Source organism: Carettochelys insculpta, chromosome 19, assembly GCF_033958435.1.
Source record: "Carettochelys insculpta isolate YL-2023 chromosome 19, ASM3395843v1, whole genome shotgun sequence".
NCBI classification, from domain to species: domain Eukaryota; kingdom Metazoa; phylum Chordata; order Testudines; family Carettochelyidae; genus Carettochelys; species Carettochelys insculpta.
This window is the reverse complement of record NC_134155.1, coordinates 18,306,808-18,332,331: the sequence shown is the minus strand read 5'-3', so window position 1 is coordinate 18,332,331 and position 25,524 is coordinate 18,306,808. Positions and strand designations below refer to the sequence as shown.

The following is a 25,524-nucleotide window of genomic DNA, read 5'->3' as shown; positions in this document are numbered from 1 at the left end:
AGCACACCAATTCATGACACAGAGAACTTCCATGACCCCATCCACTACAAAAAGGAGATGCAGAATTAATTATGTTAGTTCCCATAGTAGCTGAGGAGAAACAACAATAAAATACAAAACATGATTGTTTAATGAGTCAGTGCAACAAAAAATAAATGGTCTCAAAATACAGTTGGTATTGCTTTCATGAAACAAGCTCTCCACCGCTGGCATGGGAGAGAATAAATTGCTTGGTGACTTTTTAACCACTGCTGGTGTAATATCCATTGGATATCCAGCCTGATGTATCTCTATAAGGTGACTACCAGCATGACCTAATTGGCATACTTAATCTTTAAACTATTACAAGCCAGCCCAGCTCTGTGTTCATTTAGGTCAATGGGTATTTGAACACTGGTTTCTGTGGAAACAGAGCCAGACCTACCCTTATTCTCTCACAGTCTCCACTCACATGAGTAGTCTCACAAGGGCTAGTGGGATAACACACACAAGCTTTTGTGAAGAAGGTTCTGGAGAAGCAGGTTCTAAGGAGCAAACCCTTCTCCCACATTCTTCAGAGCTCCTGTTTTAGGACTCAGTCCTGCAAGATGCAGATGCTCAGTGCCTTGCAGGACTAAGAGCTCAGTATGTGTTCCTGATGAGAGGTGGTGGGGTATGGTAGGATACAGGCAGGACTAAGGGATCCACTGGGAGGTACCCAAAGCATCAATAGCATTTTGACACATTAGAGGACATCATACTGAAAAAACAGTTACAAGGAAGACTTTCAAAATCACTTATTGGCATTGACTTTTAATGGGAGATGGGCACATAACTCCTTTTTGGATTTTCAAAAGACATAGGGTGGGATTTTCAAATTACTACCTTGATGTTCTTTATACTCTCAACATGACTACTGCAGCCAGAGTGCTAAAGAGTAAACAATAGATTTTTCATGTATCCCACGTGCAAACTTGGGATTGAAACCTTCAGATAGCGTAAGGAGCTGGTTTCTCCCTGGCATGGGGTAGTGTGAAAGTGGTCACCAAAAAGACATTCTGACTACAACCAGAGAGAGGAGGAAAGACAGAGCCATGAGATTTTACATGAGACCACAGTTTACGCCACTACCAACCCAACAAACAAAATAAACCAATGTAAAGCTGAGTCAATGAGTTCTCATCATCCCGGGAATATGTAGCACTTGTTTCTCTCCTTGGTGCCTTGTGAGATGATAATTACTATTACACGCTTTTTCTGAAGGACATGAGATTGATCTCAACTCTTAAATCTGTCGCTGGTCTCTTGGACTCATGCAACTCTTTTGGCAATGGTCCACAGCTAAGTTTAGCAGAGCTAATAAGCCTGCTCAAGCCTAAATTTCCAATCTCTGTTCTCTTCTTGGCTCCACACAAGGCAAAGTGACAGGTATTTATACAACCCTGGCATCCTTCTACTCATGACAATTAGCATTATTTTGCCTAAGAGCATTGCAAGTATGTGCAAATGTAACATAATGCCATTCATACTGTCACCTTTGTTCACCTGGTTTGATGAGTGCATTAGCTATTACTTTATAATACACTCATTACACACACTTTCCTGGATGCCAAATTCACACTGGCCTTTGGTGATTCTTGGAGGCTCCACTCACACATGAAGTGGCTCCCTAGCTGCTAAAGACTGTGTCACAGTCTAAAGGCTTAAAAGCATAACATGCCACTTTAAAATTCTAGAATATTTAACCTCCAAATGCTCTGAGAAACCTTCTGACCTCTATAGGAAAGAGCAGCTTTAGCTGCAGGTTTCCCAGCAAGATTTAACAGAGCTGGGAGACCGTCTCCAAGCTTCAGCTGGAGCCTTCAGGCGACTTTTTTCTGGAACAGCTGTGAATAGAGGGGTGGAATTATTTCCATCCATGTGCAAGACTTCAGGAACGCCAAACATTCGAAGTCATGAGCCAGCCTCTGCTCCTCTCCACCCCCCGACACCCGCCCCAAAAATCATAAAATATGAGATTAAAAATATAACCTATTTTTGTAGCCAATTTGGGATTCTTTTTCCCTTTGGGCTTTTGCACCTTCAGGATTCATGTTTGCTAATATTGCTTCTTAAATTCAAGGGCTAGAACCAGAGGTGAAAGCAAGTGGGTGCTCCCTGGTGCATAGCTCCTGCAAGAGCTGGCTGAGTCATGGCAAAAGCCAGCAGGGAGCTATTTCAAGAGCTGGCAGGGGACCCCGTTTGCAATAGGACAGTACCTGGAAGAAATTTTAAGTGACTTTCACTCCTGGCTAGAACTGTACTGTTCTTGTGACACTGGGGTGTAAGGCTTTGAGAAAAAGCACGATGCTGACAAGACAAATTGAGTTGTGAGAGACAGCAACAGACTATTGCCTCCATTTTCATTTTTATTTTAAATGGATATTCAGGGTTAGCTATAAGTAACCCAACATAACTGCAGCTGCCAGATCTCCAATATCTCCAGAATTCAGAGAGAATTCAGGGGTGTAAATGTGGACAGCATTCAGTTTGATTCCTCTGCTGTGTGACCGCTACATGCCAGGAAAATTAAAGTCCCACTTTTGAGGCTTTGAAAAGTTTATGTCCGGATGCAGTTTCATCACCTCATGCACAAGGCCTGCACCAGGCCAAGATGACCTTTAAACTGTGTACTAAAGCTTTGAAATGAGACTACGTGATGCCTTGAGCTTGTCCATTGCACAGATCTGAGTTGCACCCACTGTGAACGGAAAAGGAATATCACAGACAGGAGTGACTCAATTCCTCTACTCTTCCCCTGTCCCCCAAAATGTGAACCTTACAAGCAATTCAAAAGAAACCAAACTCCCTTATTGGCAGGGACTATCTAATGCACCATGCTACCTGAACCACATCATTTCCAGAGGCAGAGCATGCACAGACCCTGAAAACTCTTCACCGTCCATGTCCGTAGGTACACAGAAATGACAAAAAGCCACATGAAAACATAGGCATTTTTTTTGTAATACTGGCAAAGCTTCTCCCATGCCAACTATTGGAAGCACAGCAGAATGCAAAAAGAAACAGAAAACAAGTATTTATTCACACACAGGGAAAACAGTAAAACATTGCATTAGTTAATTATACATTATAATAGAATTAGCGTAAACCTTCCTCAGTATCTCCTGGTTCAGAACCTATTCAGCAGCCAACTGCCCACAAACTATCCTAACGCCAACAGCCCTTGCACATTAACGTTAATTGTAGTTTCACAGCCCCAGTGTTTGCTATGCAGATCAGCCTTGCCCTGTTTTGACCTTGTTCCGGACTGTTTTTTCATTGAAACCTAACACCTGTAGCTGCTTGAGAGCCTGGCCCATCTTCCACAGCCCTGCTACAAGTGACATACCTTAAAAAAGATCTGAAGTGCTTAATGCCCTCTGCATTGCTACTCTGGTGATTCCCTCCAGTCTGTCATCTGTGGTTCGCTATTCTCAGCAAGGCTGTGACATTACGTAGACAGTTTACAACTGCTATTGTGCATTCTGTTGTTAGAGGAAATCCGGAAGGATGTTTCATTATTACTGCTCTTTTACACACGGGCTGTCAAAAAAAGGATAACTGCACGTGTCTACAGGCAGAAGCAACAAGCGGCTGTGCGGCACTCCACTTTCTCTGCTGTAACAGACAGGACATTGAGCCCTCTGAACTAGCTTGCATCCCCGACAATGAGATTATTACAAAATAATGGGTGTTTTGATGCCTGTGATTCACTGCTGGATGAAGCAGTTTACTGCTGGATGTTGACAACAATATTTAGCATGGATCAGACAGCTGTGTAGGAAGCAAAGCTCTTGCATGAGCCACATCCCAAAACATGTTGGGCAACAAAAAATGTTTTCTAGACCTTTAATCACGACCTAGGGAGGGAAGACTGAAAGAACTCGGGTTGTTTAGTTTAGCAAAGAGAAGACTAAGCAGGGACATGATCACAGCTTTCAAGTACCTAAAAAGGTGTTACAAGGAAGAGGGAGAAAAATTATTCTCCTAGCCTCTGATGACTGCACAAGAAGCAATGGTCTTAAATTGCAGCAAGGAGGCTTAGGTTGGACATTAGGAAAAGTTTCCTAACTGTCGGGGTCGTTAAGCACTGGAATAAATTACCTAAGGAAGTTGTACAATCTGGCAAGGATGATCTAGAGGTGCTTGGCCCAGCCCTGAGTGCAGGGGACAGGATTCTATTGCCTTTTCAGACCTCTTCCAGTTCTGATTCTCAGTTCTTATTCTACAGACTTACACTACACGGTGGTTATCATATAATAAATCCATCCCTGGTGCTTAATACATTTGTTCCACAAAGTGAAGCTGCATTGTTCTTTCTACAGGTAAAATCATTTGGGGGAGGGAGGGGGGCACTGAAAGGCATACATCAAAAGGCCAGGGAAGTCAATAAGAGGCTTTCCAAAAAGTACTAAAACCTCCATCACCATGCAGTAGCTCTGCCACAGCTGCTGTAGTAAAGGCAGCTTCACTGAAACTTTCATCACCCAATGGATCTGTGTTTAACAGACAGCAATGGGGAGAACCTGATGCACACCAGTGCACACCACCACATCAGTAAAAAGCAAATCGGAACCCACTTGCAATCCTTCCTGCCTGTTGCTTATGGTTTTCCCATAGACTTTCGTCTGGACTGAAAGCTAGGGGGATGACACTAGCAGTGTTCCCTGTAAGCTGAGCTCTCATGTGGCCACCCAGAAGAGATTCTGGTGCTGCCCAGCTGATTTGCAGGCCACCCTCAGCTAGTAGCATGTGTTTCTATTGGTGGTGCACATCTGCACATGCCTTGGTGCGTATAACAAAATTTATTCAGACCATGTATGGAAATAATCAGGACACCAGTAAAGCAAGTCTTTTAAGGAGAGTTTGAGACATGCTGTTTTGGCAACTTGAGTTATATACAAATAGATGCAAGGTGCAGGGTTTCACTCAAAAAATGGCTAGATTTTTAAATGAGGCAGAAGGATGGTTCACACTGAGAAATAATGCCTCAGTAAAAACAACCATTGAAATAAGCCAAATGAATACACAAGAGGCAGTGCTGTATTTGCTCACAATTACTGCCTGCTGTAGCTATGGAGAGGTGCCTTGCTCCACTGCTTACCTCCAGAAGGATACAACAAAAGAATAAGATGCATCCTCTGCATGTGAACACGTTTACTGAAGATTTTCGTGTGTGCACACATGTACCCGCCTGCAAGGAATAACACACATGCACCTGTGATTATACATGAGGTCTGACTAGAGGATCCGATGCTCACTTACTCTTGCATGGAACATGTATCTACATTCACATACTATCCATATCCATGCACTCTGAATTTTTTCCTTATCTCCTCTTCTTGAAGTAGCTATATGGAAACTTGTTTCCATGTGTCATGTTATACAGTGGCACAGAGAACATACATTTATCCTATTACACATTCTGTCCCCAGATAAACACCTCCCATCACTGATCAAGGAACATACATACAAACCATTTCTCTGGGCACGCAAACATTATATATATATAAACTCACACAGTGAGAAGCCACTACTTCACCTGAAGAATTATGGTAGGGAGAAGCTATTTAATCCTCACCCTCTGAGATGAGGATTAAATAATTATCTACTCCTCTGAGACAGGCAAGTCTCCAAACATGGGACTTTTCAGTGTTCATCCTTTCCATACAAGCAGTCCTCAGTGAGGATTAGATCCCTTGGCTAGATATTAACAATTATAAACCTGTGCACAGGTCATCACTGGTCAGTGCAGTTGTCAATTTCACCCGTCTAAATGGGTGAAATTCACAGCTGTTCAGAGGTCCACAGGAAGACCCAGATTCCATTTACGTCCTGGTCTCTTATGGAGCCCCGTTTTCCTTTAAAGGACATTTTAGAGTCAGTGTCTGGACAGAAAAGAACCCCCATGGGGGAGTCTCCTATAGAATCAAGTGGCCTTTGGACTGTGCCAGCCTCTAGTAGTCACTAAAGATACACATGATTCTGGAAGAATCCATGGTTAATGGAAACTAAAACGCACCTCTCATTCTGCAGGAAAGGAGAAGGGAGTCAAATTCCATCCCTAGGGGGAAACTGTGAGACAAACCTCAACTGGATACTCCCCCATTTCCTCTTAGACCTCTTTCATGATCCTTCCCTGCGAGGAGATAACCTGGCCTTTACTAAGGACCACAGGCTTTGACCATAACTGTGCAAACCAGAAGAAACAAAAATGAGTGGACCAAGGCTAGCAGAAAATACTCTTAATCCAACTATGCTTTGAAACAGCCTTTATGTTGTAGTCCCCTTTCAAAAATACTGTGAGTAAAAAACTGCACTTATGGGGGAAAAGAGCATAAAAAGGTAATAAACATTTAATGACCCAATAATTGGTTATATCAGAGTAATCACTGTTCTGTAATTAACTCCCATTCCTTCCTGCACATTTCATATTTTCTGTACCCTTTGTGAGGAATGCTGATTGTCACCAGACCCTATACATATCATACATGGAAACCTTTTGGTGAAGCTAACAAGCAGTGGTGGTATAATCACCACACTCATCCAAATGACTTTCAGACTCTGCCTGGAGAGAAGGCCCTTCTTCCTTGTCACCATGTTCTGTTCTCTTCATCAGTGCTTCTGTATATTGCTCCACAACCATCCTCAGTATGGATATTTGGCACCAGGAATTAGCTGCCCACTAACATTGTACAAAAAATTTTGGCTATGTCTACACGAGAGGATTTCCCAGTAAAATTGGGCTCTTGTGGCAAAAACCACAGAGCATCTAAATGCAAAATGCGCTTTGTCGACAGCTTGTCAACAAAACCTGGCACGTCTTGTCAGCAGTGTTATACCTCTCCCTGTTCAGCTATAACACCTTTCTCAACAGCGTTCTGTTGACAAAACTGCCACGTAGATACTCTGGGGTCTTTTGTCAACAGACAGGGCTTCTGGTTCATCAGACAGCCCTGTGTGCAGAGATTCCAGTCAGCCGTTCTGTTGAGAGAGGGCCGGGCCGTCTGGCTCTCTGTCGACAGAGCAGATTTCTCTTTCCATCTGCTTTTGTGTGTAGATGTGATGGGTCGACAGAAGTTTTGCTGGGAAATCCCTTCCGACACTGACTTCTGTCGACAGAGGCTTCTTGTATAGATATAGCCATAAGCAGCAAGGGCTGTCCTTGCCAAAGGCTGAAGGGATGGAGTGAGGGGACATGCAAACATTACAACTACCTAGAAAGCAAAGAAAAATAATTATTAAAATTGTGCCAGCAAGGAAGAAGACATAAAGAGCTGGTATGCTGTTATAGTGTAAAGCCATAATTGGGTTAATGGCATTTCCAGCTACCTGCAATACAAAGGCAGACACAACTTGAGGTTCCACTGTTCCCACCAGTCTTCAGTTTGCCCACAGCAACACAAAGCAGCAGGATGAGATATGCCAATCCACAAATTTTGGCAATCCTGTCAATGACATGGGAACTTCATACAGAAGCAGGATCCCCATTCCTTTCAGTGACTCATCCTTGCAAAAGGATGCACTCAAACAAACCACCTTATTAGCATGGGCCTCCAATGGCGAAGAGGAACTTACAGTGCGCTGTACTCTGCACTAACTTCCTGTGTAAATCCTTTTATTCTGCATGCACTGGGAGTGTGGAATATCTATTGGTGTGTGTGTTTTCTCACATTGAATGAGCGGGGCTGACAGTCTCGCCAGACCCCTGAGCAATGCAGAGAAGTCCCTGTTCTGTGCCCTCAGAAGGGGCAGAGCCTCAGACAGAAGGGGTGGGGCAGCCAGCCCTCAGCCCCACCCAGACTGCAGTGAGTGCGCACGTGCGCACGCACACACACACACACTCTTCACCCTGAAGCCCTAAATGCTGCCCAGAGTGTGCTGCACGACACTCCAGCAGTGACTTAAAGGATCCTGGGCTGTGGTATTGCTCGGTCCCTTTTGTCCCCACTGTCAGTGGGCCTGGATGGAATTAGTACACAGTTATGCCATCCTAACTACTCCAGTCTCCCCCTTTAACTCCACCAAATGGTGGGAGGGGGAGCTGAAGCACTTCCACTCCCTCTAATCAGCAATGCAAACAACTTAAGATTCTCCACAGCATTCAGTTAAAAAGGCACCCCCCAAAGATGTTTTTTTTTAATGACATGTAAAGTAATCAGTTATCATTTAATAATTGCTTACTCCAAGGAGTTTTGTGCCTGGAAGCAGATGGCATATAAAGGCTCAGTTATGACGGGTTTAAACCAGCAACACTTCTCACCTGAAATAAGCTATTTTCAGTTAAACTATGTTTTCAGTCATTCCCATCAAGCTACTCTTCCCACCAGGGTCTGAGCTCAGTTACTCCAGTGGAAAGACAAAGGAATGCTGTGACACTTGACATTTCAATAGCATTATTTTACATTTAGAGCGGTATCCGATCCAAATCTGGACCGCTGCTCTCAGCTAAGAGCTCTTGACGTAGGCAGACATTTGCTGAGCTCAGAATCAGCATGGATAGGTTTTCCTTCAGACACTTATGACATGATTTTGCTCTGACAAATCCCTGTTTTACACCAATTTAACTCCATTGATTATAGCAGTCATATCTGAATGACATTAATATAAGCAAGATTAGAATCAGATCATTTTCCTTTACGTTTTTTAAATTATATGCTCACACTTCAACCTCTTTGATACTACTTGACATTTAATAGGCAGAATAAACTTCACATCACTTGGGAGACTGGGGAAATACATAAATAAATTCAGCCATTTTTGCCTGTCTCCAGAAATTTGATCCTCTGCCCAAATTGTCAATATTTTGCAACAGATAATTTTGCACCACCATGTGTCCAAACGGTACTACAGAATGTAGTCATCTAATACAGTGAACACTGAAATGTAACAGAAAAAAAAAATGTCCTCTTCACTGAAAATGCTAGCGTAAACCACTTAACTACACCCTGCACAAAGTACCAGAGCTTATCAAAACATAGCTGAGCCATCGCTAATCTGTTCGCACATCTGAACTGGAGGGAGGTTAGATTGTTTGCACATTACTCATGCACTAGAAGGTGTTCATGGGGGGTGGGGTGGAGGAGGAGGAGGCAGATAAATTAAAGGGAACTCCTTTCCGCTAATGGAAAAATGACTGCAGGAAAAAATAACTGGGGAGCACTGTAACAGATTTCTCCTCATTTCTATGCACAGGAATATTTATTTAATCAACATTCTGTAACAAAACAGGCCTCTGGTGAGCTGGGCAGTGAACTCAACTCCATTCATAGAGTGGTGGTGTGACTCATCACCTATTTATTGAGTACTGGAGAGAAGAAAGATCCGTGAGTGGAGTTGCTGAGGGTAGGCGGGGGACCTCACTTCCTACATTTCTGGACTCCAAGGGTGGATCCTGATGCTTTGACATTGCTATGCAATTATTAGGTGTTCCCGCAAGCAAAGTGTTGATGATCAGGAAATACATCCTTTCTGCACAATAAATGAGGCACAAGACTCTCTGACCCTGTGAAGTGCTGAGAGCCCTGAACTCTCAGACTCAGTATTGTGCAGGATCTGGACCCTGTTGTGTCCTAGCCTTCCAAAAACAACACACAAAGAGCCAACAATTAAACATACACACATGAGAAAGGCCATTCTTAAGGACAGGATGCAAGTACACACTTAACTCCATCACTGCTCACATCAGCCCTAACGACTTGCTTAAAATTAAACAAGCACTTAATTTTAAGTATGTTCCTCATATATAGCTCTTACACAATTATTGTCATCAGCCCTCCAAGCTCTTTACAGAGGGAGGTAAGTATCGCTAACTGTGTTGGATTTAAGAACCTACCTAAAGGCTCTTCTGAAGCAACACCTTAGTTAGGGCCTGATGTAAAATGTAATGGTGTTAACTGATGTCATTGCATTGGACTAATGAATTTTGGATTAGGCACCTAACACTTTCTTCTCTGGGATTATTTGCTGCCACATGCAAATAAGTGCCACATACAGGCTGACTTTAGGATCCATCTTGTGCAAACTTCAATCACATTGAAACTTTACTCTTTGATTTTTTTTACTCAAGTACTGAACATTTTTGTACAGGCCCAGTTTGTGATAGAGATACCCTACCACTGGGATGTGTTACACTAGGATTCCTGGGCAGTCATGACGAGCCTAATTTGTTTACCACGGTCCCAACTCCCAGAAGGAGCAATACGTCCCTTAATATTTCTCAAAGCCTCATCTGGGATTTTTTTCTCTCTCACACCACAATGGATTTAAGGACGAACACTGCTGTAACTTAGCAATGATACATGCCACAGCTTGGAAGGAGGCTCTTAGAAGTGGGTTTAAAACTCAAGCAAAAGCTGACTAAATAACGCTAACTTCCACATTACTGTCAAAGTTACAGTTCAGCAGAAAATAAAGCATGTTTCAGGTACTGTCACAGGTTTACATTGTGTCACTTTCTCTACAGAAACAATCAGGGTCAATAGTTTGGGCTCACAATGTTGGTTTTGTTTAAAGAAAGGGCCACCTAAAAGGCATGCCATTCATCCACAATGGATAATTGGGTAGACCAAGTAGTTTTTAACCTATGAAAACTTATGGCCAAATACACCTGTTAGTTTTTAAAGCTGCCACAGGGCTCCTCATTGTTTTTGCAGACACAGACTAACACAACTACTTCTCTGAGACTTGCCCACCTGGATACATAGCTCAACGTCTTACTAACTGATCACCCCACAGACATTACTGAATTTACCTTTGCAACACTCAGAGATGGGGAAGTATTACCAGATTCATTATACAGATATAAGGGCACAGAGAAAAAACTGACACACAGCAAGATTAAGGCCTCAGCTTAAGACCACACTTAACTACGTGCTTTGCTTGACATCTCCTTTAAGTTAAGGAGATGTGCTTAAGCGTTATACTGCATCAGGTCTTAAAAGCTAAGATCAGCAAAGTATTTAAGTAAGTATAGGCATAAAGCTAAGCCTAAATCTGTTCTTATTCAGCAAACTCTTAAGTGCTATGCTGAACCTGAGGGTAAGTGACTTGTTGAAGGTTACACAAGAGTGCGAGGTCAGAGCCAGAAGCTCGGCCCAGATCTCCCAAGTCCCAGTTCACCATCTCTCTGAAGAATGAGACAATGGGTTTTGAGAGGACTTTCTGCATCTCTTTGCAGGTTTACAAATGCTAACAGCAGCATTTTGCTAGTGTGTGAGTCAGAAGATGATGCTGACTGCAACAGGCCCACGTTTGCTTTTTGGGTGAAGATTTACAATGGTCAGAAAATTTCAATGCAGAGGGCAGTGGGGAGAAGAAATGAATTGCATGGATTCTTTCTCCTCTCTCACATTTTCAGCATTCAGTCAATTTTGAAGCCGCCTTGGGTCCTAAAGGCTATGTCTGCACTGTACAGTTATTCCAGAATAGCTTATTCCAGAATTATTATTATTTCAAAATAAAATATTCTAGAATAATGCATCTACACTCCAGGGAAGTCCCAAACTAAACAAAACTTATTCTGCAATAGCATGTCCACACACAATAGAGCACTACTTCCAGGGGCTCTAATCCAAAATACTATTTCTACACTGCAGCTTTATTTTGAAATAAACTCTTTCAGAATATCTTATTTTGAAATAGCCCCTATTCCCTGTCTACACAGCCCCTATCTTGAAATATCTGTTTCAGAACACGGCATATCTATTTATTCCTCATGGAATGAGGTTTGCCAATTTAAAAATAAGCCCACTGCTATGTCAAAAGAATTTGAAAAAAATCACAGTTGCATTGTGTAGATGTTTGCAAAGTTATTTCAAATTAGCAGCTGCTAATCCCAAATAACTTTGCTGTGTAGACACATCCATACTGAGCAGCGCTGGGCATGTCACCGGTGATGCACCTGTAATGAAAACAAGAATGGTTTAATGGCAGTGGTTTGAGACTGGGAAAGAGGATGTAACTTCTTTGTCTCGTGTCTGACTTTCAGCATGGTACGTAAGCCCACTGCAACTGCACCAACTTTAGCAGTGTTAGCCCTTACTTAGGCCAGCCCATACAAAAACGGAAACACCTCTTCAATGACCCAGTGCCCCTTCCTTCCACTTGTAAAATGAGGATACTAGACTTTCCCTAACTCTCTGTATTCAGACGCACCACCCTTCCCAGCACAAAGTGCTTTGAGACCTTCAGATGGAAAGCATTAGAGAAGCACACAATAGTGTTATTGAGGCACACACTATTGGTAAGGTGACAGGTTCCCCACTGGGTAACAGCTGGTGCATTGTTGCTGTTAAGTAATCACTAGAACTTACTTGGTCTCTTGTATCAGGAGGGGAATTTCCAAGACAAGACTTCTTGATGATTTCTGCCAATGGAACAGATATTCGGGATGGGTACATATGAAGTCCCTATAGCCTGGCTACTGTCAAAGCTGCATAATATGTTAAGATTCAGTTTTTAATCAGACACTTAACTGTTTATGGACAGGTGAGGGTTTTTAAATATACACTCTAGAAACATATGGTGAAGTAGGATTATGGGAAGGAGATAGAGTAGGAGAAAACAGAGCGTTTTATTTATGCTTTCTATGTATTATCACTACAATTTCCCAGGCCTGAAATCCTCCCCACTTCCTCCTATGCAATCACTGAAATCCACAACAAGTGAGCAATGCAGTCTGCACTGTCTGTGGCACATCTTAGAGACAAGAATATTGACAGTAAAACTTGGGTTCAATAACAGCCCAGGTCTGGGTGGTGTTACTGGCCTGTGACACAAAAGACCAAGTTAGATGACTTGTAGGTCCTTTCTGGCTTTAAGCTCTAAGAACGAGAAATGTCAAGTGTGACCTTGTGCAATGTCACACATCTTTACAGTATCAGAGAGGTAGCCGTATTAGTCTGTATCTTCGAGAACAACAAGGGCTACGTCTACACGTGAAGCCTACATCGAAGTAGCTTATTTCGATGTAGCAACATCGAAATAGGCTATTTCGATGAATAACGTCTACACGTCCTCCAGGGCTGGCGACGTCAATGTTCAACTTCGACGTTGCGCAGCACCACATCGAAATAGGCACTGCGAGGGAACGTCTACACGCCAAAGTAGCACACATCGAAATAAGGGTGCCAGGCACAGCTGCAGACAGGGTCACAGGGCGGACTCAACAGCAAGCCGCTCCCTTAAAGGGCCCCTCCCAGACACAGTTGCACTAAACAACACAAGATCCACAGAGCCGACAACTGGTTGCAGACCCTGTGCCTGCAGCATGGATCCCCAGCTGCAGCAGCAGCAGCCAGAAGCCCTGGGCTAAGGGCTGCTGCCCACGGTGGCCATAGAGCCCCGCAGGGGCTGCAGAGAGATCGTCTCTCAACCCCTCAGCTGATGGCCGCCATGGCGGACCCGGCTATTTCGAAGTTGTGGGACGCGCAATGACTACATGGTCCCTACTTCGACGTTGAACATCGAAGTAGGGCGCTATCCCCATCTCCTGATGAGGATAGCGACTTCAACGTCTCGCCGCCTAACGTCAAAGTTAGTGCCGCTACTTCGAAGTAGCGTGCACGTGTAGAAACGGCTAAGATGTCCTGTGGCTCCTTATAGACTAACAGATATTTTGGAGCACAAGCTTTTGTGGGCAAAGACGTGCTTCATTAGATACATGAGACATCTTTACAGTGTTGCCACATCTGCCAATTTTAATGGTGAGGTCGGTTGATATTTCTTAAAGCCCCAGCTCTTGGAGTCATGCGAGCATCTTAGTTTTCATTCACAAAAAGTTTCTGTCCCTTGTGGCTGCAGGAAATGATAAAAACTCTGAAAATTATGACCCAGTCCATGCTAAAGATCACTCAAAAATATGGTAATTAAAAAAAAAAACCTTGATTTTGAAGAAGACAATATCATGATGTTAGTTAGGGAGCCAGCCATGTTATTTTTTGAACACTTGCAGGTAGCAAGGTCATATAAGAAAACTACCTTCAGACACTCAGGCTATATCTAGATTACAGGGATTTGTTGGCAGAAGTTTGTGTTGGAAGATATCTTTTGACAGCCTGTCAACAGGTCATGGCCAAAGTGCCAAGCAAATTGCAAAATGGCAAACTGCAAGCAAAGCAGTGTCCTAGAAGCTCTGTCTGTCGATAGAGGGTTCCCTGGAACGTCCAGTCCAACCTTCTCTTGACAAATCTCTGTAGACAGAGGTATTATGACTTGGGGGGTGGGGGGGACCTGGACATATCTGTTGACAAAAGTGCTGCACTCTGTCTATTTACTGACAGAATGCATTGGACGCTTCCCAGGTTTTGTCAACAAAACCCTGTACTGCAGACATAGCCTCAGTGTTTGCAGTGGTTGTGGAAAGCTCCGAATGAGACATACAAATCAAAAAGGTAGCGAGGCCCATGTTCTTTGGAGATAACAACACGGAGAATTTACAGCTGCAGAGATACTCCCGTTACCATATACCCATCGGAATATCAGCCCTAATCAATAAATGAAGTCCCGTTGTTAATGCTTACCACTCAAATGTAACCACGTGTAGGCTATAGTCTAGCTACCTACAGCAAACGTAATGACCCACAGTCCAACACCGTAATCTAATCCTTGAACTAAAGACAGTTTAATGCCATTGCAAATCCATATGTTTTCAAATACCACCACTGCTGTCAGCAGGCTACAGCAATACTGCTTTGAAGATAAAAGTAAAATGACAAAGCACATCATTGTGAAGGCAATTATATGCTGCAGTAACCATTGTACAATGGCCCATATGGGCTGTATTTCAACAATGCAATCTCCAAATCTGCCTCAGCAAGCATACATCTCCATCCCTAATCTCAGGTAGATTTTGCAAAGCAAAATAAGACGGCAGCCAGAACAAAAAGTGAAATATGGCTAACAGATGTAGAAATGTGCAAATGAGGGTACTAGAGCCATTTGCGTTGGGGTACAAAATAGAGAGTGTGCAAGCAAAACACTTCTCAAAAGGCTATTCACACTCCATTAAAGGGACCTTCCAGTACGTGAGTCCATCAGAAATCTGGCACTTATATCCTTTGCCATAAAGCTGCCCAATGCATTACTGCATTTGTTCAGAGACTATTTGAGCTGTGTATGAACCACATATGCAAATGTGTATAAATATATCAGAAGGGTGTAAACATTAAGGAGAGAAAGGTGACCTAAGGAATGTGATTAGGAATAGGGTTAGGGTTAGGGTTAAAAAATTAAAGAAACTGAAATTTATTTATCAGGACATGTTTAACAATGGGGCATCCAAGTCTGTAGAGTGGACCCACAAAAAGAAAATGTAATTTTCTTGAGTCATTAAGAACTGTACCAAACATTTAAGAGCAAACTGTAGAAAATTATTCAGCATTGGCAGGAAGATGATGGTCGCCTGACATTAAAGAATGTTAGTCTCCTGTATCCTAGGATGTTCAACGGCCCACCTGCCAGTTAGAGCAGCCTCAGGGTTGCTCTGATTTACATTTCACTATCCCCAGAGAGCAGACAACAACTGAACTGCAGATTACCCCAAACATTTCTTCCTTCCATTCCCAAGCCTCTGTATCAGTGGTTCTCAACTTTTCAGGAGCCTCATTTGTCTGGCATAACCCAAGTTTCACCTCACCTAACCACTTGCTTCCAAAAATCAGACACAAATACCAGAATGTCACTGATTGGAATATAAATATTTTATTTACCTTTCAGAGTGATACCTGAGCCCTGCTTTCTCACTTGTCAGGCTTGTCTGAAGTCCAAAACCAAGGCAGCAGGGCTGAAACTTCTTACTTAGCTTTGCGGGCCCCCTGTGCAGAGGTATAATGAATGTAGGGGTGCAGAAACCTATTGAACCAATCTATAAACCCTGTATATGATGGAAGCCACTTCATGCCACAGGGGTGCAGCTGCATCCTCAGTCTGCACCCCGATGCTTCTGTGGCATGGGGCCCCAGGCACCTGCCCTGCTTGTGCTCTCTACTGCTGGCCCTGCACTTGCAATCCCCTTAAAACTATTGTGCGACACCCACTTACCCAGGGCCTGCCACTCCCAAATTGAGAATAAAGACTGATCTAGAAGAGTTGAATACTCCTTGGAAGACCTTTGCCTGCCACAAGCAGCATGCATACTCTTAGTGGAGAATCCCTGCCCTACGTATAGGAGCTGAAATCAGGACTGAGAAGGATGGAGCCTTTGCACTACCTGACTTGCCTAAAAGGGCTTTGGTCTAATGGAAATCAGGATTTAGAAATTCTGTTTCTGTCCAATAACAAGCTCAGGGGTCTTTTCCCCTACATTTTATATTACTAGAAGAAGGAGGCTAAAAACAGGGAAGGTGCAGAAAGGAACAGTGATGATCAAGGTCTCCATTTCAAATCAAAGAACACAAATAAAACCAACATAAAACTGCCATAAAAACAAGAAATAAAAGTGAAATTTACTAATCTACTGATTTACATAAACAAACCGATTCTTATTTTTAAATGCTCCTGTCCACGAACACAAGAAATGTCAGTAGACCACATTATAGCACAAAAGAGAAATACAGACACAAGATGAAATTATAACTGTGTCTACAGCTGGATACTAAAGAGACAAGTGCAAGATCCAATACTTATCATTGTCACCCTTCAAAAGAATCCAATGAAGCTGTGCAACAGCATTTCAAAGCCTTTAATCCATGAGAAATATTGCTTCCTGGAAGCTGAAATACTATCCACGGCAAAGAAAACAACCTACACTTACAGTGTATCTTTCAGTTCAGACAATGTGGCAATATTTAGGCATTCAAAATAATAAAAATGGGAGAGTTACTAATTAATATGGAAGAACCTTGAAGTGATTGTCTGTAACTCCAGTTAAAAATTAATGCTGTTTTGAATTAATAAAGATAAAAGCCTGTTTTACTGATTATCTTTTTGAAGTTTGCATTCATGAAAGATTAAAGGTGTAGAGAAGTTGTTGAAGTATCAAAGACAAAAACTTAGCATTTAAAAATCACTTTGAAGCTATGAACCTGGAATGATCACTATTCTTCCAGGTCCAGATGTAGTAAAAGAAAGACGTTTAAAATTATATACAAAAATGCATATTTGAGCTTTTATGCAAGAAGTCAGGAACAAATTTTGCATGATGCTAACACCCTTATATAAAATTACTGATCATGGCATGCTTTTATTTATATCACAGGAGAGATCTAGTTACTGAAGTACACTGAAGATCAGGATTCCTAGATTAGCTCTGCCAGAGATTCTGTGTGAACTTGGGGCAGGTAGTTCTGGGCCTGACTCAAAACCTATATGAAATCTGTTCCTTAGGCCAGGTCTACACTAGGGGAGAAAAATCAATCTAGGATACACAACTCAAGCTACAAGAATGGCATGACTGGAGCTTAACTCTTTGTAGGACTGATACAACAGTATCCCACCCATAACATCACTAGTTTAATCATGATTTCCCAAAAAAGTGAGATCCTCTGAAAAGGAAAGCATTATTATACAAAAGAAGACCCATTCCTTTTGTCATCACTCATTACGGCAGACACACATAACCTAGAAAATACTTCTGAAGATAGGCACTTTCGAATATTCCAGTTTGGGTGCTCAGTCCCAGTTAACAGACATAAGAAATTCCCTTCCTGCTCCAGTCCGAACAATAATTTTATAGCACTGCTGAAATCTTTACCCACAGTGACCGCATCTTCAGAGCCTCAGGAGTTAGACAAACCAAGCTGAGAGCCAGACCAGAGCTTGAGACAAAATCCTTTGAAGCAGACTATGAGACAAATTCAGAACAGGTGTATCAATATGCAAGTCTAACTTTGTATCAGATCTAAACTTGGCCCAGTATGCCCAAAACATCTATTTTGTGTACTCATTTAATTGACTATGGAGAGATTCAAGCATAGGCAATAAAACCAATCCAACCAAACTTCGAAAAAAAATATAGCCTTGACAGCGAAGCAGGACTAGATCATTCAAAAACTACTGCCACAACTGACCCACTCTTTGCGTCTGCAGAGCACAGTCCAGTGCCTTGGCACCCCAGAGCAAGGGACCACCACAGTTCATAATCCTATGGAATAGTCAAGAAAAGTTTCATTTGGCTCCTTTGCTACCCCACTGCTGGAAAAAGTGGGGGGGGGGACAGAACAGAAGGGCTGCAACCAGCATGCTCCAGTTGTCGTCAGAAAAGAAAAACCACAGAGAGCAAGCAACTCTCTCCTTCCCCACCTATGGTTCAAACATCCCTCCTCCATCCCAAGGAAGAAAAAGCACCCCTCCCTTTTCTCCCCTCTTTACATCCTCCCCCGATCTATGCTGACATAGGTATCTCCCAATCACGACAGAGCCCCTTTTTAATCTCCCACTTGCCTCCCCCCCCAAAAAAAAAAAAAAAACTTGGCTGGCTGGGAAATGTGCATTTGGAAAGCAACGCTGCAGGTGTTCAAGGAATAAAGAAAGACCGAGCTCTTCACACACACACACAAAGCAAAAGCACTTGGGAGGAAAAGGGACAATTGGGTGACAAGCCCTTCAGATGTCACCAAGGGATTTCCACCCCCCCTTCCTCCCACCCCGCAAGACGCTTAACCCTTTGGGATGCCACAGCTCCAGGCAGAAGAAAGGAGGCTCCCCGCTTTCCTTTCTCCCAGCAGAATAGGCCCCCTCCCCGCAAAAGCATCAGCCCCCCTCAAGTGCAGCCAAACCCAACCAGACAAACAGCCCCAGCCATTGGCGGGGGGGGGGGAGGCGGGGTGCATTGTTATCCACCCCCAGAGCAGAGGCGGGCGGCGGGGAGGGAGAGCCCGGGAGCAGGGGCACCCCATTCCCTGCCAGCTCTCCCGCCCCCCCGCAACGAGCACCACCGGCCCGGCTGGGTGGGGGGGGGGGCGGGGGTCTTACCTCCAAAGCTTCAAAAGTGACAAAGCTGCACATCGCGAAGCCATCGATGATGTCCTCTTCGGCCGAGGAGGGCTCGCGCCGCTTCCTGCGGGGGGGTCTGGGTCGGGACGAGGGTGGATTCCCATTGTCTTCCTTCTCCGAGCCAGACGAGGAGAGGAGCGAAGCCGCCCCGCGCCTGCCGGCCCCCCCGGCGGCCGCCCCACCTAATCCTCCTCGGGATCGCCTCGCCCTGTCGCGCTGCGACCGGGATCGCCGCTTTTGCCGAAGCCCGTGGCATCGCGTCGGGCCATCCATGGCTCTGGGTCTCCTTCGCTCCCCCCCTCCTCCTCCCCCCCAGCACAGCCACAAATCCGGCGTCCCCGATGGAGCCCGGGGGGAGGGGGGGGAGGGAGGAGGAGGAGGAGGAGGGAGGGGGTGGGTGTGGGGGGAGGGTTAATAAAAGGACCCGAGCGCGGCTCGAGCGGCGGCGGAGCGCGAGTGGCGGCTCGCTGGCTCGGAGCGCGCCCGGGAAGGAATGGCTGAGCGCAGGTCGCCTTTGTAAAAAAAAAAAAAAAAAAAAAAAATCCCCCCGCCCGGCAGGCGATAAATCAGGCGCGCGGAATGCTTTGATCCAGCGGCGGGAGCCGGAGTCCTCCGCCAAGCGGAGCAGGGGAACCAGCGCCAGCCCGAGCCTGAGGAGAAGGCGGGCGGGAGGTTTCCTCGAACTCCCCCCGCCCCACCGCCACCGAGGGGGGCTTCCGGAGCGCCCCGAGTGTGAGAGAGCGGCTGTTGGGGGGGGGGGCTCCCCCGCCCCGCCGGCTACAGCCGGGCTGGGGCGGCCCCCGGCGGGTGCGCGGCGAGGCCAAGCGGGGGCTCAGGAGGCAGCATCACGGCGCTGCATCCTGAGGCGATTTGCTCCGGCACCGGCCGTGGAAGGGAGCGGGAGGGGGAGCTCGTCACGCCCCCCACAACACGCCCACCCGGCAGGCTGGTAATAAGGCTCGGTCCGGGTAATTCGGGGGGCTGCAAGCGGAGGGGGGTGGACCCCTCAATAGATCGCGGTAGGGGCGCTGGTCCGGGGGGGCACCGGTGTGTGGAGGTTGCCGGGGCTGCCCCCCTGCCCGGCGGCGGGGTGGGGAGATGATGCCCGGCAGGGGCGATTCCTGCCCCACCCCCTTCCCTGGCTAGGGGCCCGGGCAGCGGCGGCTGGAGTGGGAGGGAGGTGGCGGGGCTCGGCCCCTCGCCCTGCCACCCAGAGCGGTCACGTGGGCCCCGCCCCTCCCTTCCCCTCCCCTCCCGGCTCGCCGGCCGCGCGAAATAAGTCTCAGTCGGGCGTACGGAGCCTGCGCCTTCGGGAAGACAGACGGCGGGGCGGAGGAAAGAGGGCGGGAGCCGCTTTCTCTTGCTCCATACGGAGCGAGGGCAAACGGGCGCGGGGCTTCCCCTGGCCCCACCATCCCCCACTCCACCTGTTCCCAGAGCCCCCCGCCACTCCCCCATTCCACCCGCCTCCAGAACCCCCCGCCAGTCCCACACTCTGCCTGTCCCCAGAGCCCCCCGCCAGTCCCCCATTCCTCATGCCCCCAGAGCCCCCCGCCAGCCCCTACTCTGCCTGTCCCCAGAGCCCCCCGCCAGTCCCCCACTCTGCCTGTCCCCAGAGCCCCCCGCCAGTCCCCCATTCCTCCTGCCCCTTAGACCCCCGACCCTCCCCACTCTGCCTGTCCCCAGAGCCCCCTGCCAGTCCCCACTCTGCCTGTCCCCAGAACCACCCACCAGTCCCCCATTCCACCCCCCTCCAGAGCCCCCCACCAGTCCCCCATTCCTCCTGCCCCCAGAGCCCCCCGCCAGCCCCCACTCTGCCTGTCCCCAGAACCCCCTGCCAGTCCCCAGAACCCCCTGCCAGTCCCCCATTCCTCCTGCCCCCTAGAGCCCCCCGCCAGCCCCCACTCTGCCTGCCCCCAGAACCCCCCGCCAGTCCCCCATTCCTCATGCCCCCAGAGCCCCCCGCCAGCCCCCACTCTGCCTGTCCCCAGAGCCCCCCGCCAGTCCCCCATTCCTCCTGCCCCCAAAGACCCCTGCCCGTCCCTACTCTGCCAGCCCCCATTCCGCTTGCCCTAGAACCCCCTGCCATCTCCCCATTCCACCTGACTCCAGAACTGCAACCCCACCAGTGCCCTACTCTGAGTGCATCCACAACCACCGCCATCCCCCAAACCGCCAGCACCCCCAATTCCACCTGTGTCCCTAACCCACTGCCAGCCCCCTACTCTGCCTGCTCCAGATCCCCACTGCTAGCCCCCTCTGCCTGCCTCCAGAACCTCCAATCCTTCCAGCCCTCCACTCTGCTTGCCTCCAGAACCCTCCACCCCTTTCTCCTGCCCACCTTCAGCTTGCCCTGAGAGAGCCACTGCCTCTTTGCATCATAAGGAATGCCACAATATTCAGGGGAGGAGGTGCTGCTCACCCCCCCTCCCTCTATCTGCAGAGGGTTTTCATCTGTGAGAGGGATTGCACACTTTGACAAGAGAAACTCCTGTCCTAGTCTGGAGGTTATCTAAGTCCCAGGGCCCCACCAGTAACTGTTAAGTCCTCTGCATCTCATCCCTGCACCCAAAGGCCTGAGCTGGTCCCTCACACATCTCCCACTCCCTGCCCAGCCTGCTGTCTAGCCCATTGGAACAGATTTGGTGTCATAGCCTCCCCAACACTGCCCACACCACTTCAAAGGAGCACGTTATGGGAGCTGGGCTCTGCCCTTAGCAACATGGAATCATAAAACACTAGAACTGGAAGAGACCTCGAGAGATCAGAGTCCAGTCCTCTACCCTCTCAGCAGGACCATGCACTGTCTAGACCATCCTAGACAAATGTCTGTCTAACTAATATGTTTTTAAAAATCTCCAGTGATGGAGATTCCGCAACCTCCCAGGTAGTTTATTCCAATGTTAAACTCACCCAGCTACGTCTACATATAGAGATCTTTCAAAAGAACTTCTTTCGAAAGTGCATCCACACACGAAAAAGCAGATCAAAAGAGTGATCTGCTCTTTCAAAAGAATGTGTCCACACAGCCCCCCAGTCTTTCGAAAGAACGGGCCAGGGATGGGAAAATCAAGCCCTCTGAGGACTGCTCTTTCAAAAAAAAAGCCTGCATCTCCACAAATTTTCCTTCAAAAGCTTTAAAAAATGGGTGCTTTTCCTCAAATGGGAAAGGAAGAGTGATTTCAAAAGAAGGGCTGCATTGTTTCGATTTGCTTTCAAAAGAACACTTCTTGTGTGTGGATGCTCCATGAGATCTTTCAAAAGAGCTCCCTTTCAAAAAGTCTTTCTGAGTAGAGCGGAAGAATGACTTCTCGTGTCTTGCTCACAACACTCCTGTTAATGCATCTCAGAATCTTGTTTGCTTTTTTTGCAACGACATCACACTGTTGACTCATACTTAGCTTGTGGTCCACTATGACCCCAAATCCCTTTCTGTGGTACTCTTTCAAAAGACAGATGGTTCCCATTCTGTATGTATGAAACTCCCTTCCTAAGTGGAGTACTTTGCATTTGTCCTTATTAAACTTCAATCCTGTTTACTGCAGACCATTTCTCCCGTTTGTCCAGATCATTTTGAATTTTGACCCTATCCTTCAAAGCAGTTGCGATTCCTCCCACCGTGGTATCACCAGGGCCGTGTCTACACTAGCCCCAAACTTTGAAATGGCCACTCAAATGGCCATTTCAAAGTTTACTAATGAAGCGCTGAAATGCATATTCAGCACTTCATTAGCATGCGGGAGGCCGCGGCACTTGTATGTAGTTCAGTGCTTCATTAGTAAACTTCGAAATGGCCATTTGCGTGGCCATTTCAAAGTTTGGGGCTAGTGTAGACGTAGCCCCCCAAACTTAATAAGCATACTCTCTATGCCAAAGTCTAAATTGTTGATGAAGATATTGATAGAACCGGTCCCAAAACAGATCCCTGCGGAACCCCATTTGTTATGCCCTTCCAGCATGACTGCGAACCATTATCCAGCCAGTTATGCACCTACCCCATAGTGGCCCCATCTAAGTTGTATTTGCTTAGTTTATTGATAAGAAGATCAAGTGATCCATATACCACTTCTCTCTCTCATTTTCTACTCTGTGACTGGGTCCCCCCAGGCCTGTTTACTTCCATAGTGACTGCTATTCCTTCTCATACCTCCACTCCTTCCCAGGACAGAGTCCCAGCTTCCTTCGCTTGGGGGAAAACGGGCATTTCACCCTAGAATGATTAGTCACATCACATCATCTCACTGCATAGACAAAAGATATCACCCATGAATCTACACAAAACCTGTCTTTTCCGAATCCTTGAGACTTATTTTTCCTTTGCTCCTTATTTGATCTTTCTTCTTGTAGTTTTCTTCCTACTGCCTAGAGCTCCATCCAATAACCTTTCTTAACTTTCACAGCTCAACTGCATGTTGTTTGGAGCTAGGCCTGATTGTATTGGGCCAACAAGTAGAGAAATAGGGTAGAGGAGCAGGAACTGAAGAAGGAAGGAAAAATGGAATGGAAAAAGGGAAAGCAGAATGGGCAACCTGAGGAGGATCTGGGGAGTGAGGAATGGGTAACTGCACAAGGTTAGATAATTAATTGGGAACAAAGTAAAAAAAAAAAAAAATCAAAAGGGGAAGGAGGAGGAACCAAAGAGGAGGAAAATAAAGACTATGGGGATAAGGGTCACCAAGAGAGAATCTGGAAATAGCAAATCTAAGCTCAAGAATTTTGGAGGGCAGGAGTCTGATGACAGAGCAGTGGTGGTATCCTTACTATCATAAGAGGAAATCAGAGGAGTGTTAAAGCAGATTATTTCATACTATACTGGTGGTTCTTGAGACTTGGTTCTCCTCCTGCCCCACAGGAACTTCTTGAGGGACTTAATCGTAAATTTAAAGAGGCAACGCAGTTTGGGAGCTACCTACTAATCCTTTCTTATGTGAGATATTGAGGCCTCAAGTAGGTCCTGCTCTTTGATAATGTAAACACGTAGGGCCATATGCAGAGGAAAACCCAAGTTGAAACTTTCATTACATGCTTTCCACCAACAGTCTGCCTTTTGACTCCCTGGAAAGGGGTCCCCCCGCCATCCATGATATGTGGATATTTACCCTTGTCCTATCACTTTGGATGGGATAGCATTATAAACCCACTGTGCACAGCTGTAAATGACTGCATAAAAGTCAAAGCAGTGGAGAATCTGGCCCACACTTTATTATGAGAAGGTAACTTTCATCTCCCTCCCTGCTTAACTTGACCCTGAATGTAAGAGCAAGTGGTGTTATTTGCACACTGGGGCCAGAAGAAAGGAGTGTAGCCAAAACAATACTAGCTAACAGGGCATTACAAAGCTTATGTTAAGGTGGCCACACCACCACAGAAAGGGACTGCCCACAAAATTCAATGCCATGCCAGCTGACTTTAAGAGGTTGATGATTAACAGACCTTGAAACCTTCCCCTCCCTTACCTTTATCCTAGCTCTCTTTGGTTATTTGATGTATCACGATGAATCTGGTATTGGCATATTTACTGTATTTGAAAAATGAAAGATTGTCAACGAAAAGGCAGATCACTTGTTTAATTTCTCATGTAGGCAGTTTCAAAACTCAGGTTGAAAGAGGCTTTGGGTTTTGTGCCTGGCCCTGAGTGCCCCAAACAGTTTTTGTGGTTCACAATCACATTCTCCTTTAATTTTCAAAGTTATCTTTTCTAAATGGTAACTGTACAAAATACCCACACAAACATCAAAGGGAATTCACAATGCAGTGGAAACTACATGAATATAGTTAAGATGATACAACTAGTGTGAATAGACAAGATCAAATCTTACAAATTACACCTATAAACTAGTATTGCTCCCTATCTCTTCACGAAGTTCTAAACATCCACAGCAAGAGATATTAAGCTGTACTGTAGCAAACAACTGTTACTCATTGTTCTTTTGGAAAATAACTAGGTAATTTTCAAGGCAGTTTAATTGATTATAGGGCCCTGCACATCCATCACCATTAAAATGACTCAAGAACCCAGTACTCAGAAATGTTTCTGCAGATTTTTTTGGCATGGCTGAGAGTCTGCTGTGTAAGTATATTTCCCACACTCATGCATTCACCAAGAAAGCTCAGCACGTGATTTGTTTCATATTTTTAGAGGCAAATCCCTAGATTTGCACGTCTATGATTAAAAGACATATTTTGCACCACACACTTCATTAGTGAATAGAGAGCAGATTCCATCTGGATAGTATACATACATCTTACGTTAACAGCATAGACATAATGGTCATTTTCTCTTGGGAATATGCACGGTTAGAAATTGGACATAATGCTGGCCTGAGGCCTGATTCAAAGCAATGGGAGGCTTTCTATTGATCTCTGTTGACTCTGAATCATCCGGCTGGTGCAGATGACGTAATTTAGATAGTAGTGATCTTTCTGTGTTTTTACATATAGTGTGAAAAAAAAATGCACACAGAATTTTACCCAAAAATGCACACAGGCCGTTTCCACGTGCTCTTTCCTTAGCCAAGAATTTTAAGCTTTGCAGTCAGAGAAGGTACTGTAGACACTGATGTATAACACCTT

At 45.6% G+C, this 25,524-nt stretch overlaps 1 protein-coding gene across 9 annotated transcripts in view; it reads right to left on the bottom strand.

The window, feature by feature from the left end:
• AUTS2 (activator of transcription and developmental regulator AUTS2) overlaps window positions 1-19,335 on the bottom strand; it is a 1,222,405-nt gene extending 1,203,070 nt beyond the window's left edge. For 8 of the 9 annotated variants that reach the window (XM_075013769.1, XM_075013774.1, XM_075013772.1 and 5 more), the window contains exon 1: window positions 18,931-19,335. In XM_075013769.1, coding sequence (XP_074869870.1) covers window positions 18,931-19,224 — 294 coding nt within the window. In that variant the 5' untranslated portion in view covers window positions 19,225-19,335. The remainder of the gene's footprint in view (window positions 1-18,930) is intronic. The other variant, XM_075013773.1, reaches the window with a different exon arrangement.
• Between the last annotated feature and the right edge of the window lie 6,189 nt (window positions 19,336-25,524).